We start from the raw sequence: 16,760 nt of genomic DNA, 5'->3' as shown, positions 1-16,760 counted from the left end.
GCACGGGTTTGTTGCGGGTAGGTATTGCTTGATCAATCTCATTTCCTTCTACGACCAGGTAACCTATCACCTGGACAAGGAGGAAAGAGATTGATGTCATGTATCTTGACTTTAAAAAAGCGTTCAATCTGGTATCTCATGATCGCCTCTTGTCAAAACTGGCTAACTGCGGCCTCAACCTCACCACGATCTGCTGGCTGGGGAACTGGCTCCGAGGTAGGACCCAGAGGGTGGTGGTTGATGCAAGTCAATCGTCGTGGTGCGCTGTGACTAGTGGGGTCCCTCAAGGCTCTGTCCTTGGGCCTATACTCTTTAAAATCTTCATCAATGATGTGGACATTGGTGTCAGAAGCGGGCTGGTCAAGTTTGCCAGCAACACCAAACTCCAGGGACAGGAGGGTGCCCACACCTAAGGACAGGAGGGTGCTCCAGGCAGATCTTCACAGGCTCATGAAATGGGCGGACAAGAACCTGATGGTGTTTAACACCGAAAATGCAACCTTCTCCACCTTGGGAGGAAAAACCTGCAGCATCCTTATAGGCTCAGCAGTGCCACGCTGGCTAGCACTGAAGATGAAAGGGACTTGGGGGTCATGATTGACCACAAGATGAACATGAACCTTCAACGTGATGCTGCAGCTAGTAAAGCGAGCAAAATGCTGGCTTGCATCCATAGATGCTTCTCAAGCAAATCCCGCGACATCATTCTCCCGTTGTACTCAGCCTTGGTGAGGCCACAGCTGGAGCACTGCATCCAGTTTTGGGCTCCACAATTCAAAAAGGATGTGGAGAAGCTTGAGAGGGTGCAGACGAGAGCCACGTGCACGATCAGAGGTCAGGAAAAACAGACCATATGATGAGAGGCTGAGAGCCATGGGACTCATCAGCCTAGAAAAGCGCAGGCTCAGGGGGGATCTGGTGGTCGCCTATAAGTTTATCGAGGTGTTCACCAGGATCTGGGGGAACGTCTGTTCACCAGAGTGCCCCAGGGGATGACAAGATCAAATGGTCACAAACTCTGCTGAGATAGATTCAGGCTGGACATAAGGAAGAAATTCTTTACTATCCAAGCCCGCAAGGTGTGGAATAGACTGCCGCCGGAGGTGGTTCAAGCACCCACTTTGAATGCCTTCAAGACACTTTTGGATGTTTATCTTGCTGGGATCCTATGGTCCCTGCTGACTTCCTACCCCTGGGGCAGGGGGCTGGACTCAATGATCCTTTGGGGTCCCTTCTAGCCCGAATGTCTATCAATCTATGAATTTATTAGAGCAATTAAATAGTTGGGGAAAAATTTTCTAGCAAGCTATTTATTCTTACCACGCTATCTTTAACAATTTTTCCAAAAAAAATTTCCAACTATTTAGTTGGTCTAATAAAAGATATCAGATTTACCCAAAGAACCTTGTCTGCCTATGTCCTTAGACCAACACAGTTACAACCTACTGTTTTATTGATGTTTGTTATACTGGCATTTCACTGTATTTTGTTTTCATTGACTATTAAAACAGGTATTACATGCTTTAAAATCATTACAAAATCTGCACAGTAACATTTTTTTCAGTTTTCCTTTTTAATCACACATGGAACTTTTAATTAAAAAACACAAATTCCTATTTCAACCCTCCTACATTAATAACAAAGGGTGAAAAAAACATCTTGAAACTAAATAATCATAGTTCATCCAGGTTTTCTGTTAAATCATGTTTCCCAGGACTCTAAACATTTTTTGGCTTCCAGTTGGCCTCTTTCTACTTTATTCATATCTTTCTTGAAGTGAGGTGCACAAACCTGAACACAGGTACTAGACGAGGCCTCATCAGTGCCAACCTAGCAAGAATTACTTTCTTTAACTTGCAAGTGACATGTTCCTGTTAAACAGCCCAGTAATGCTACTAGCTTTTTTTCCTGCAGGAAACTATTAGCAGTACACTATTAGCTCATATTCATCTTAGAATCCACTAGAACCCCAGGTCAAATTTCATTTGATTAATTTTGGACCATTTCCCTAATATATCTATGTCATTCAGAAGCTGAATCCTACTCTCCAGAGTGCCTGCATCACCACACAAGTTGGTGCCCCTCTGATCTAGGGTTCAATGATACATATTAAAATGAACGTCTTTTTTTTTTTTCAAAAAAAATCACAATAGTACATAGGACTTCATTGAAAATATATTTGAAAGAAAAAGCAGCTTGAATGAATGTCAGGAATATATGCAGACTTACCTGTGCACACGATTCTTCAGGTGTTTTGGCACTGACTGAATAAAGTGCTGGCAGATCTAGCCTGTGTACACAGAATTTTTCAAGAGTGTGCAATAGTGCTGGGGCCAGGTGCGAAGTCTGACCCGAACCTCTCTCTCCAGATAGCAGTAATCTTGGCCTGTAGGAGGTTGGCTGGTGGTAAGCTGACCTATAGTAAAAGCAGCATTTTTTAGAATATAATCATATGTTTGTGTGTGTGCATACAACTCAAAAGCAGAACAACCAAGCCATACTAAGTAAACTTAACGTTTTAACTCCTAGATTTTATAATGACTTTAGTTTATCTAACATGATAATAGGAATTCCCTTCTGGAGAGCCCAGAATAATTCTTCTTTGTTAACATTATTCTAGTACCTATTAAGATTTTATCTATTACAAAAAATTGCAACTGTTTAATTGATTAAACATTTATTCAGCTGATGAGCAAAATCCCTGTAAATTTTATTAAAATGATGTAAAATAGATTATAATAAATTAATCTTAAATCAATTTTGCTGGTTGCTCTGTACACCCCCTCCCCTGCTTTTTCTTCCATACCTGCATCAGGATGTTGGCTACAGACAAGGCTGGGGACTTTACCTTGGGTATGCCAATTCTCTTGCTAAGAGCAAGTTCCAGGCTAGAGGAACTTGTTTGTCCTTCCACTCAGGGTCAAACTGATCGCCATGTTTGGGGTCAGGAAAGAACTGTACCCCATGGCAAGATTGGTATAAATTATGGGGGTTTTTGACTTCCTCTCGAGCATATACTGACAACATTTTAAAAGTAGCAGGACACCTGCTGCCGTGGTTCCTCTGCTTTACCTGTGGCAGGTTAGGGTGTTAAGTCTGTACTGTGTCAGGGTTAATGGTAGTTTTGTTTTTTGTACAGAGTTTAGATTATGGTTGTATGGGATGGTTCAGGTAGAGATTATTCTGCCTCAGGCAGGGGGGGTGGACTAGATGACCTCTGCAGGTCCCTTCCAGCCCTACTTCTCTATGACTCTAATTATCAAAGACACTAAATGAATGTCAGATTTAACTGGATATACATTTCTGCATCACTAAGTAGTGGAAACTTAACTAAACTAAAGCACAATTCTTGTTGTGTATGTGTAAACAAAACTACACAAGTTTGGTTTTTACACAGGGTTACAAGGCTCAGAAGTCAATTTGTTCATCCCTTAAATACAGGCCACACATCAACAGTATAAGTTAGTCTTGGGGAGGGGGAGAAGGACAGGTTTTTTATACAAACTTTCCTCTCACTGAAAATTTCTACCACCTAAAACCCTGTAAAACTCTGATTCAGCAAAACCCATAAGAATGCATTTAGCACCGATAAACATTTACTTAAATTCTAAGCACTTTGATGAATTAACATATAAAAGAGCCTGTTATTGATACAAAAAAAAAAAAAATTACACATTTTTACTCCATACTTTATCAATAAATTTTCAGCTGGAGTCAGTTTTAAAAAAAGGTAAAGCTGCAACTATGCTCAAACTAAATGATTCTGCATTTTTGTTGGGCAGCAGAAAACTACCCAAGTCTATTTTTATATCAGAACAGTATCTTTTTTCCATTAACCTTGCTTTACTTGGGGAAACTAAGGTTTGCAATTTATATATTTTTTCATTAAAGTATTTATGCTTACTATTCGCACTCCACTTACCCTGGAAAGTGAAACAAGGCTGGTCAATTTTACTTGCTTAAGCTTTGATCAATCAATTTCTATACGAACATTGATTACGCACAATCCTATCTTTGGTTGTACAACTGTATTGAGAACAATTATAAATCTACCTAGAGCAATGTTTAAGAAGATATAAAAATTCTTTTTCGTATATGGATATAAAAGCACAAATAGGGTTTTGTCTTTATTTTGTTTCAATTGAACACCTGAATTTGAGGCCAATAATGGTCATTCTAGAAAATGAACCATTCTGGAAAGTGCATCATTTTCACCTTAAGCTAATCCATTCATTTTTAAATTCATGGTACTGCAAATGCTCTTAAGGTATCATCCTTAGTAATAAAAATATTCCTCTTTCCCACAAGATGGCTCTACTAAACAGTGCCCTTTACAGACTCTCAGTCTCTTTACTGAAACAGGCTTCAACAATATCTAGACAAAAAATGCTAAATAATTCTTAGTGAAATAGAAATTTCCAGGGTTTTTGGTTGTTGTAGTTACCTAAATATTAACCCAAATTTTATATACAAATATTAACCAACCTTCCAATTCTCTGCAGGTTTCCCCCCCAAAAAAAAGTTAATATACAAATCAAGAAAAAAAATACAGGAGTTTTTAAAGGAATACAAGGAATTTAGACTGAAACAAAATTTGTAAAAGCAATTTTAAAATGTCCTAACTCCTGACAGGTCACAGGGAACCCGGCCCTCGCAATCAGAAAAGGAGCAGTCCCAGGTTTCATTCTGGCACTCAGAGGTACCCACTGGATGATCTCAGGGATCAGGCACAGGGTTGCTGTCTTCTGAACACAAAGGCTGCCTCCTGCCTGATCCCAATGATCAGCTGATTGTCAGAATTGGTATGGGGCAACCATGGCAGCCAGCAGTCACATGACAGGGGTCTAGGGAATTATGAGGTATAAAATTTCTCAGATCCCTATCACGTTGCTGTCTTAACATCTGCCAGCATCCTTAATGCTCCCTACCACCTTCAACTAGCTTGTGATTCTAGCCTCCTATGCCCGCTTGTTAAGTTTTCAAACAAGCCCTTCTGTGCTTTCTCCTATGCTCTGGAAGAGCTCTCCAGAAAATTCTTAGAAGTCACATCCATTGCTCTCCCTCAAATCCTTCCCCAAAACTTTTCTTTCCCACAATTCCTACAAAAACCTTGACAAAAGTTAGGCTGCTGATATATTCATTTTTGTGCTGACTAACATTTGTCTCACTGTTTCCTTGTGCTCCTCCATCAGTTGGTATTAATCTGCTGTCTCATCTTAAGACTATAAATTGTTTGGGACACCGACTGTCTTAATCCTATACTTGTCAAAGTAATAGGGTTCCAACCCCAGACTACAACCCCTCAGCCACTCAAAAATACAGCATTTGTCTTTTCTTACTGTTGCAACAGGAAAGTCAGATTTGAAGTTTCAGACAAAAAACTTAAAAAAAAAAAAATCACTTGATTAAACAAGGGATTCAATTCTGAATATGTCAAGGGCCAAAAGCCAAATTCAACCCTCAAATTTACACAGGCAACTCTTAATGAAGGTAGGAGGAGCTGCTTCAATAATCAATGCGCTGAATTGACTCCTCTACTGTAAATCTTTTGAGTTCACCTATAGCAAGTACTCTAGAAAAAACTCACTTTAGTTTTGACTGGTTGAGCAGATTTGGGGGGGGGGGGGTTATGTACAACTACAAAGTTAATGTTAAATGTTTATACTCACGTTGTAAAATGAAGGTAGGGTTTATGTGTAGCAGCTGATGACTGTTTCTTTGGTGATCCTGAGTGACAGTTTGTCTCAAAAATTGATGAAGCACTCTCATCTTCACTATCATCTAATATTAGGCTTGGTGTATCTATCCAAAATGAAAGGTTTATTAATCAGAGTTCTGTCACCTCTTGGTACACTTCCAAAGAACAGGAACAAGATGCTAAGTTTCTTAGCATAAAATGTAACACTACCATAGAAGTGAAGAGTAGCCATATCTGTCTGAATATCAGAAGACATCTCAGAAACTACTATTTTCCATTTCAGTAACTAGTACTCCTCCTCATGTCATGTTTGAGAGTTTAGTCAAAAATACAAATTATTTTATCCTCAAGCAAAATATATCTTTATTGTTTGAAAGTGACACAACTCCTCACTGTCACTACAATAACTTGTTTTGCTGATCATAAAAGGCTTCCTCTAGATATTTTTTGGGATGAAGCTATAAGTCTCCACTGGCAATAATGTTTTGTCTTAAGTCCCCCAAATGTCGAAAGTATACTTCTTTAAAAGATCCCCTCTATGACCTGGACAATTTGTGCATGTCTATACTATCTACATACTGCAACAGAGAATGTACACAACACCTCATAAAAGAAAAATAATGTAGCATTATTAGCACAGTGTTGAGTGTTCCTGTCCTGCATCAAAGTGAATACCATTCTCCTTTTGGGCATAGCGTGAACCAAGTGTGCAGTGCAGGGCAAGGCAGGGCGTGCCTTCTTGCAACCTTCCTGGTGCAGTACTGAGGCAGAACAGACATGGCCTGTAGGCTCAGGAATGTAAAATCACTTTCTATCACAAATGAATCTAGCAAAAAATATTAAACTACTTAAAGAACATATATAGCTAGGGACAGAAATTATACATAAACCGGTATAAGTGATCAAAAACCAGTTCAAATCTATAACACAACAGAAGTTTGGTGCACATAAACCACTTTCAAAATGGTTGAAATCAGTTTAAGATAAGCCTGAATGGATGTAGTATTAGACTTAACTGATTTAGGTTGAATCAGTTTATTGAACTTCTGCCCCAGAGCCCCTCGAGATTCAAGTTAATTCACAGTTCCCCAGCATCCCAGGATGCTGTGCTCCTGCCCTACAAATCCCACCCCTCCCTTTGCAGGGTGGGTGGACTAGACTTAGCCCAAGCTGTCTGGGCAGGGAGGTGTGCTCTAGTGTAGTGCCCCCCAGCTTCTGGCCTGGGCTACTGCAGGCATATGTCTGCATTCCCAGAATCAAAAGTAAATGTCTGTTCACTTGCTTATTGATTCAATCTATGCAGTTTAGACTAGCCTGTGAAGATTGAGCAGTTTCAATCTTGGGCTTTTTAACTGTCTGTAATTAGCCAAAGACTGCAATCAAATCTTTTTAGATTTCTTCAAAAGCAACTCAGCTTTTTAATTTTTTTCTAACCTGAAACAGGATAAAGCAAAAACAGGAGGATAAAAAATTAAGTACCTTCACTTTTATCCGCCTGGCTGAACTCAGCATGGGGAAACACTTTGTGTAAAACCAACAGAAGATTACTGAAGGTTCGTTCCAGTAGCGGCCTTATGACAGGGGATAATGCATGTCCTGAAGAGGTCACGGCACGTTGGGAAGCAGGCACAATATTCTGCATTGCATGATAAAAATCTTGTGCGCTGAGAACTATTGAAGAAACATCAAGCTGCAGTTTCTGACTGCTTGCGTAAATCTGGGGATAGCGCCGTCGCAGGGCAATCAAGGCAGCCTCAGTGCAAAGTGCTTTTATGTCAGCTCCACAGTACCCTAGTGCACAAAAAATAAACACACGTTCCATCAATAAGCATTTTGCATATGTTACAAACATGCCTACAGCTAAAAGAACAGCCATTAGCACTTATTTATCACAGACTCATCCATTCTGTGTTCAGTGAACAGGTACAGTTGTAGGGTAAATCAACCCTGGAGCTGATGGCATCTTATGAAGTGCATGTTAAATACCTATAAGAAAAAAAAATTATGCCCTTATCTGGACTTCTCTTAAAGCAGGGGCGGGCAATTATTTTGGGCAGAGGGCCGCTTACTGAGTTTTGGCAGGCCATCGAGGGCTGCATTACAGGCAGATAAATATTAAAGAACATATATAGGAAGTGGTGCTGGCTCCTACCTTGGGGGCCTTTAAGAGGAGGCTGGAAAGTTACCTAGCTGGGGTCATATGACCCCAGCATTCTCTCCTGCCCAGGGCAGGGGGGCGGACTTGAAGATCTACTTAGGTCCCTTCCAACCCTACATCTATGAAATATTAATTTTCTAAATTTTTTTAGGGCCCCCGTGGGTCAGATAGAATGGCCTGGCAGGCTGCACCTGGCCCATGGGCCGCATTTGCCCATCTGTTTTACAGACTACTTGGAAAAAAAAAAAAAAAAAAAAAAAAAATCACTGGGGATGAGCATATAGAAGACAAGGCGAATACAAATATGAACAGTATCCACTGATGCTTCTTTACATCAAAACACCACAATATATAATGCAACCATGTGATGTTAAAATGAAAATAAACTGATTTCATATCAGTATTCTCTGGTTAAAACTTAAATTTGCCTAGTTTTACCTGTCATTTCAACTATATAAAACAAATCAAATCCTCTCTATAGTCAAAAACTTCTTTTGGAAATTTTTATAATATTGCAGATGTCCCTTCTAGTTTCAGGAACAGTCTTCATGGCCACAGAATGTCTAAGTGTCTCAGCTTGAGCATGTAGTTAAAAAAGCATTTTCTTAACTGAAAAATTCCTTCACCTAGTTCACTTTTTCCACCTCCCAAGTGAAACCTATTTTACTATCAAACACAATCTCTCTCTCTGTCTTTTTAGTTTTATAATTCTAGTGGCATAAAAAGCTGAAAAAAAACACTACAATACTGAACTTTTTTTTTTTTACTCATTCCAACTTCAAAATACTTACAACAATCTACTTAAAGGTCTTTAATCATCATTACTGACAGCCATTATATTCTTGTCACTTTTATACACCTATTTTTTTTTCTTTTTTGTATACTTACTGACAGTTTTGGTTTTTTTCAGTACTAGAACCACTGAGAACAACTGGATTTCAGATACCAGTTTGTTGCCTTTGCAGTAACAGAGATGTAGTTTAGGGCATTTTGTCCCACCCTTATTGAACCTACTATAGCACAGTATTTCCAGGTTTCAAACAAATTATATGATTATTCTTTTATGGAAAATCTTTTCAGATTATTTTAAGCCAATAAACAGAAGCACAAAGTTCTACAGCAGGGAGAAATGCCTTATAAAATCCTACAGTTTTGACGATATATGTTAATGAATAGATTCTATAAAATTAAAAAAAATTCTTAGTACCCTTCTGTTATATGTACTGACCATTTTTCCCCTAAATGCTTCAAACTGTTAATGTTTTTCCTTCTGTTTCAGAAGGATATTTAACAAGCCCAAGAAAGTTAGCAATAAAACTGCTTATCCCTGCTTCCCATCTTTCTCCTGTTTTTGTGCACACACCTGCCTGATTTCCATTCTGGAGCAGCTGCTACTACCAGTCAATACCCTTTTCAAGGCTTGTACATTCAGCAAAAAATAAAAGGTGGCAATATACAAAGTGTTGATGAATGTATAAAACAAACCAAGGAGAAAGAGTAAGGAGAGATTATTTTCCCTCCTCATCTCTTAATTATATTAATTATAGGGGTTACTTGGAACAAAAATAGGGACAAGATTTTCAAATAAAAATCCCTATGGAATTACTCACAGAACTTTTCACTAGTGATCTGAACATAACTGTGTGTGTGCAATTATAATCAAATCATCATCATATTAGACGCTATACACTTCTGAATAAATATTTTAAGACAATTTTAATAATTTCCTGCTTGGAAAAATGGCTGCTAAAGTTATTAGTTACAAATTGCATAAATAATCACAACTTTTTTCAAGTTCTAGTAAAAACTACCTGAAGTGAAAGCAAATACATTTGATATAAGTAGTTTTATTATCCAATTCTGTTGCAGAATAAATGTCATGTTGGTTAATTATAGGTGGCTTGGGGTTACATGTCATTGTCCTGCAATCAAGACTACGCAGGGAGTTCCCATTACTTGGGCAGTTTCATTTGCAGGAACAGGGCCTACAACTGCAGTGGAAAATTTAGAAGTGGTATTGCATTCTCAATTCTGCCACCTTTTATGCTTCATGTTCAACTTTACAGCTAGGTACAGAAATTGCACATAAACCAGTAGAAGTGATTGGAAACTGGTTCAAATCTATAAACACAACAGAAGTTCAGTGCACATAAACAGCTTTCAAAATGGCCAAAACCAGTTTAAGATAAACCTGGATGTAGTATCACACTTAACTGATTTAGGTTAAATTGGTTTACTGAACTTCTGTCCCACATCCCCTCCAGGTTCAAGTTAACTCAGTTTCCCAGCATCCCATGATGCTTTGCACTCCCCCCCACAGCTCCCTTACCCCCTTGCAGGGTGGGTGGGCTAGACTTGGCCTAAGCTATCTGCTCCAGCTAAGCGCCCCTCAGCTTCCGGCCTGTGTCACTGCAGGCATGTGGCTGCAGTTCCAGAATCAAAAGTAAATGTCTGTTCACTTGCTTATCGGTTCAATCTATGCAGATTAAACTACCCTGTGAAGACTGAATCTATTCAGCCTCAGGCTTTTTGACCGTCTGTATTTAGCCTATGTGTTCAAATCAGTCTGTTCAACCATGAAGTAGCACAGTGGCTTAGGAGACGCAAAATCAAAGCTGTTCAGTCTAAGGATACATTATAGTCACAAATGCCCCTTCCAAGTTAAAATCTAGTGTGAGCAATCTTTGTCACAAAAGATTCGGCAGCTCAAGAGCTATATCCCTTCCGTTCTCCTATTAATAAATGCTACCACCTTTTAACAGTCTTTTTAATCACAGCTTGTATGTCTCCATAGAATTACAAAATTAGGAAATAATATCCTGTGGCCTATTTTCAAAATTAAATTCTCAGGTGATCAGATATACAATTAGTCTCCAATTCTATTTCCCCATTTCTCAGGAGCAATTACATTTGAAGAGTAATAATTGGTCTTTTTTGAGTGATTCTCCTGTGTATATTGTACATTCATTTGAGTGACAGGACAACTGCAAGAATCCTATCTTGAAGAATATTAAAAAGACTATTGTTAACAAGCAACAGCGCACGCTGCCTAGAGGATGAGGTAATATGGAGTAAGGAGCTCTCAATGCCAAATATGAAGTGCTGGTTTTTACTCTAGCACTAGAGGGGCTGCAACTAAATTCCAATACACTTGCTTCTGCTTGTTAAAAGGCTTGAAAAGAATGTTGTTTGCTGGGCATAATCACAGGCTTTGGTGGGCTTGACTTGCACTAGGAAAAAAGTAAATTTTCACTTCAAACAGTCCATCTAGTTATCTCTACCACCATGAGATTGTACACGAGTGAAGTTTTTGGGGTGTTTGTTTGTTTGGTTGTTTGTCTGGGGTTTTTTTTGGGGGGGGGGGGAACAGGGGTTGGGTTATTTTGTTTGTTTACACATTTCTTTAAAAAATATATCTTTCAGTAAGAAGCAGTCAGCAACCAGGCTAGAGAACATCCAGACTTACAGAAATCTGTAAGTCGTCATTTTCTATTTCTCATCCAAGTTCTCTTCCCAATGCCCACCCTAAAAAAAAAAAGAGTCATGACTACTTTTAAATAAATATTAAAAGATAGGAGCTTATCAAATTAGGAGCTCATCAAGGTTTTGGTCTAAATCTGATCACCATCATATTCTGCAGCAGGATATAATCAGCTTGCGGGTGGATGTTTTTTTCTCTCCCAGATGTGGAAAAAATCCTGAATAGTAATGCCAAAACATGCCTCTTTGTCATACATTAGGATGAGAGAGAACAAACCAACCTGTAATACGGCAACCTTTTTCCTTTTAAGGTATTCAGCTATGATAGGGAGCATAAAATATAGTATTTTTAAGTATTCTGAATCCAGTGAGATGTTTGTATTTCTTTAAAAGTTACTGTAACAGTATTTAAACACTTTGAACTAAACTGTGAAGCAATTTACCTGAAAGATAGTGAATAAAGGAGTTCAAAACTTTTCTGTTGCTATTATGATTTGTTTTTTTTAAAGTCTAGAGTTAACAAGACAATGGATATTAAGTTGATCTAGACTACATTCACAGCAAAAAAGTACACACAAGAGATGGACACAGTTTGCAAAGTTCAGGATGATTGGAGGCCTCTCTTTAGGACACACTTAATTGCAGGAGAACCATAAAAATGTTGTTGTGCTCAGGTTTTCCAATGCCCCACCACATGGATTTGTAGAATTCTAAAATCCCCCCTAAGTCTCCAATTATCTGGTCCTTTGTACCATTTCTGTGTTCTACCTCAGCTGCTTCACTCTAATAATCTTGCATGCACCCACTGTTAAATACCACAGTTCTCAAGGTGCTCAGTGCATTTCAAGATTATCACCACCATAAATATCCACACACGCAAGTTCCAAAAGGCATAAAATCCTGAACTGTTTCTTAAGGATTGACTTTTGTCACATCTATTGCCCTATAAGTCCTGATTTTATTTACTTTTTTTTTTAATAATTTGACAAATTCCTTTTAAAAAGAGGTGTGGGTGGCACACATGAACAAGCTATCCACTCATGACTGATTCTCCATAGAAGTCAGTTACTTTTGTAGCATGTCAGTAGTTTTCTTCATTAGCATCCATACATGTGTACATGTTGCCAAGTTCATGAAACCAGAGAGAGATAAAATGAGACTATCAAAAGCCTGCTGAATCAACAGTGTTTGTTTGTTTTTTTAAAAAGTGTTCATGCCAGAGGGCAAAATAAGCTAAATCAATGGGATAAGAGGCCAGGAAACAGGATAGCATGACCCCAAAGAACCTGGAAAGTTTGAACAAAATGCTAGATGTTCTAAACATCACGAACAAAAATGATGAAGTAATCTTAAGGCAAATGAGGCTAGCAAGCCATACTATAACTGAGTAGAGACTTCTTATAGTAATCAAAAGGTTCTGATTTTGGAAATGCTGAAATACATTAAGACTCCAAGATACAGAATAGAGATAATTTCAAGTACACAATAACTGGATGGTGTTTGAGCCAGTGGAGATATTTCTCTCTCCGAAAAAAATTGTTAACAGATTTTCCCCAAAACCATATGGTTTTACTTCAGCACAAGGAATGCCTTCTAATAAGACCTACCAGAGGCTGTCCTTGTGACCTGAACATCTTAAAAATATATAAATGTATTGTCAAGTTGGAGAGAAATCATGTGACCTTTCAAATGCCTGAAACTGGGTTTCATCCCAACTATCCCCCTTTCCCAGTAAGTGGTACAAGTCCTTGTCAGAAGTCAAGCAGAATTTACGTGAAATGGATTTGGCACATGCTTTCTTATACCCGGCAAAGCTTAAATTGGAGTTTGCTGGATAGTTATACTTTCTCCTCACCAGAAGATGTTGAGGTCTTTGTGGATCAAAAGCGGAGAGATGCTGCTTCGAAGATGGATGTTCCTGTGGATGAAGAGGATAATTCGGATGTACAGTAGCTGACTGAATGGACTGATGTTCAATTTAAAGTTCTTATTTCTTTGATGAAGAATTCCAATGAACAGTTATGCGAGATTATCCTTTTTCTGAGAACTTCAATGCTTGCCCAAGAAGATGGTTGACAGAGGATGTATCTTTGTACGACAAATTGTTGTGGAGAGGTTATGGCGAGTGTTTTAGGGTTTTTTTTCCTCTGTTAAATTCACTAAATAAAATGTTCATTTTTATTTCTGATATGCTTTAAAGCAACAAGTTTTATCTTGAACAACCATCCTCCATTCAGTACAGCAGGTCTCTGAGTGCTCCAAGGATATTTAGGATATTCATGGTGGCCAAGTCTGGAGGGAAGAAGTTTTTTGCCCTCTACCTGCCATCTGGGTTTGTTAGGCACTAGCAAAACTGGGGGATATCTTAGCTCTAGGGTAGTTAGTTAGTTCATGAATCTTCGGTCTGAGGAGCGCATGCCAGTTTCAGTAAAAGAAGAAAAAAAAAAAATCAGAATTTTTGTTTTTGTCCTTGGGTAGACAGGAAAACAGTATCCCCAATCTCATCTCCAGTGCAATAATTTGACTGGAACATTTACCTATAAATCCTGTTTCTATATAGCTTTGCATACATTTTTGGGTATATCCTACAAAAGGATATTAGAAGTACAGAAGGGAAACATGTATCAAACTACTTCCTTAAAACTAAACTATTATGGATTTTGTAATACACTCTCTCTGATACAAGTTTGTCTTTTTTTCTTATTAGAAATAGGAAATAGTTCATTCAAATTTAAAAATTAACCAATCCAGTGCATATTCAAAAATCCAGAAGTAAGTGTTCAACATACTTCCAAAGCTAAGGAAAAATGATTTTATAGGAAGAAAAGGCACAAAGTGAAAGAATTAATTTAGTATCACTTACCAACACATTTTTCAGCTAGTTCTCCTAAAAAAGGATCTGACAATTTAGGGTTCCAGTCCCTGGTATGAATTTGTAAAATGTGCTTTCTTGCCTGATAAAGAAATAAACAACTCAAAATTAGTAACAGAACCCAAAGACAAACTATTTTAAATCATTACTTATTTGGATGAGCATCTAATTATATTTTCAAAATGAGTTGACATTAGAATATATACAAGAGTTCGAAAATCAAATGCTCATGAGGAAAAGAAAAATGTTGCTTTAAGTTTATAAAATGTGTCATATATAATGATTTATCTTCACAGTTTTATAGTATAATACAGAGAAGACAAATTAAAAAAAACCACAAAAATCAATTTTACTACACTAGTATATATAAATTTGTCGCTCTATTTCTTGTTCTAAGAGGAAATATCACTGGTTGATGTATTCTAAATTTTTAATGGAAACACTTACAATTATGAGTTACAGCTCCCATTATCAAATGGCTTGGTATTTAATACATTAGTAAGTTATTTATCATTTGCAGATTGGTTTACTACAATGCAAATTGAAGCTTTCTAACAGAATCCAACTTCAACAGTCTACACATTAAATTCAATCTTAAATATAAAATTAATCCAACAGGAAAGCTGGGAATATAATAACTCAAAACAAAGAAAGGAGTCACAGGACAAATACCATATTCTCACATACAACACACACCTTTTTTCCAAAACTAAGCTGCTGGAAATTGGTGTGTGCATAATATGAGAGAATACAGCAATGATTTACCTGCTAACCAAGGCATGGAGTGGTGGTGAGTAGACATTAGCCTTGGGTACCCCCTGGGAAACCCGAGCTGCAGGGCTGCTACAGGGAGTCTGTCCCCAAAAGGAGCTGTAGCCAGCTCACATCAGCCTATGTCAAAAAGGAGACAGCCTGTCCCTAGCCAAGCTTCTGCTCACTCTCAGCAGCCCATGTCAAAGAGCAGGCGTCCTGACCCTGATTCGGCTGCAATGGCCAATGTCAGAAAGCAGACAGTCTGTTCCTGGCCCGGCTGCTGCTCATTCACAGCAGCCTGTGTCCAAGAGCAGGGAACCCTGGTTAAAGCAGAAAACACTCTGTGTCCCTACCCCCTCCAGTGGTCACATAATATATTCCCTTCTCCCTAAAACTTTTTAAAAGGGGGAGTGGGGATTGATCATTTTTTAAAGCTCCTAGTACAGAAGCAAGAACTAGGAATACCAATTCTATACTTGTTTTAATTCAGCTTTTTCAAAACTTACACATATTTGGTGTTAGGAGAAAGCTCCAGCCCTTTAATCTCCCTGCATCTCAACCTCCAACCTATAAAATACAGTAATATTTATCTACCTAGCTCACCTGAGGTCCATGCAAAGCCAACATTTGTTTTTGTCTGTATTTTGTAGTATTTGTTGTAAGGTTTTATGCTTTTTATGATTTGTTATATTAAATTACTTGATATTTTCAAGGGAAAAAATTTTTTTTCTTCTTCATTCAATCTTCGCAAAACAAGGCATGTGTTGTTTGGGAGTGTGTTGCATGCAAGGAAATACGGTAAAACAATTCCTGTTTGTACATGTACTTTTTATTACTGGGCAGATTTCACAAACGTATAGTTGTTTGCTTGTATCACTTTACCCCCAAAAGCCTTAAGTGAAACTGAGGCCACACTGTATAAACCTATACAAAAATGCAGTTTATCATTTAAATGTGGCTAAGTTACAAACGCAGTGGGAACCATATGCCAGAGTTTCTCATTTGTGTGCATAAATTCTCGACCAGAATGTTGTGACACTGTCAATTTTTTATTTAAAAAAAAGGAAGTATTTTGTGCTAAAGTTAAATGATAAGACAAATACAAAGTATATTTCACTGTGCAAAGTAATTGTGACAAGGAGGCAACTACAAGCTCTGCCCTCGGGCTGCTCACATCATTGGCCCACCCCCTGTCTAGGGCAATCTGCCCTGCCTCATCTGCCACACCTTTGATGTTGCCATAATGGTTGTTCAATACGGGAGGCTTCCCTAACTGTGGCCCTAGTGTACTGGGCCAAATACACTGCTTCGAACCATCCCTATACTGTGTCCCATGCCTCGCAGATGGCTTCTAATACAGCTGACCATTCTCCTGGACCTCTTTCTGGGCTGATCTCTGCCTCTTTCACTCATTCCCTATAGGGCCTCACTCACTCTGCCCTCTGTACTGGGCTTCATTCATTCTGCTGCTTCTCTGGGCCACACTTATACCACCCTATTCCATGTAGTCCTTCAGGCTAGTCTCATGACCTACTCTACAGAGCTTGCACTCTCAGTCCTGAACCCGGGCAGACGTTCAGGCACCTCTGGCCCTACTCCACCCTAGTTATCAGGCTTACTGCCCTGCACAGGGCTGAGCTTGGACCCAGGCCACTTCAGTCTCAGGTGCCTTGCACTACTCCACCCCTCACTGAGCTCCTGGGCTTTACACCCCTTGGGCTTCAGGCCCCACTCAGTGGGCCTTGGCCACTGTCTCAAGCCCCACTCAGTGGACCTGCGCTCTGTGCTTTTCCATCAGG

The 16,760-nt window shown here is 38.8% G+C and overlaps 1 protein-coding gene across 2 annotated transcripts in view; it reads right to left on the bottom strand.

Moving 5' to 3' along the window:
* Nucleotides 1–16,760, bottom strand: part of ATAD2B (ATPase family AAA domain containing 2B) — a 138,734-nt gene that overhangs the window by 55,446 nt on the left and 66,528 nt on the right. For both annotated transcript variants that reach the window (XM_014601590.3, XM_019481442.2), the window contains exons 15-18: nucleotides 14,200–14,290; nucleotides 7,178–7,489; nucleotides 5,670–5,802; nucleotides 2,230–2,416 (exon numbers count right to left, since the gene is read on the bottom strand). In XM_014601590.3, the coding sequence (XP_014457076.1) occupies nucleotides 2,230–2,416; nucleotides 5,670–5,802; nucleotides 7,178–7,489; nucleotides 14,200–14,290 (723 nt within the window). The remainder of the gene's footprint in view (nucleotides 1–2,229; nucleotides 2,417–5,669; nucleotides 5,803–7,177; nucleotides 7,490–14,199; nucleotides 14,291–16,760) is intronic.

The sequence above is a fragment of the Alligator mississippiensis genome, chromosome 1 (assembly GCF_030867095.1).
Source record: "Alligator mississippiensis isolate rAllMis1 chromosome 1, rAllMis1, whole genome shotgun sequence".
Classification (NCBI taxonomy): domain Eukaryota; kingdom Metazoa; phylum Chordata; order Crocodylia; family Alligatoridae; genus Alligator; species Alligator mississippiensis.
The sequence above is the reverse complement of the archived record's forward strand: the minus strand, read 5'-3'. Positions and strand labels throughout refer to the sequence as shown.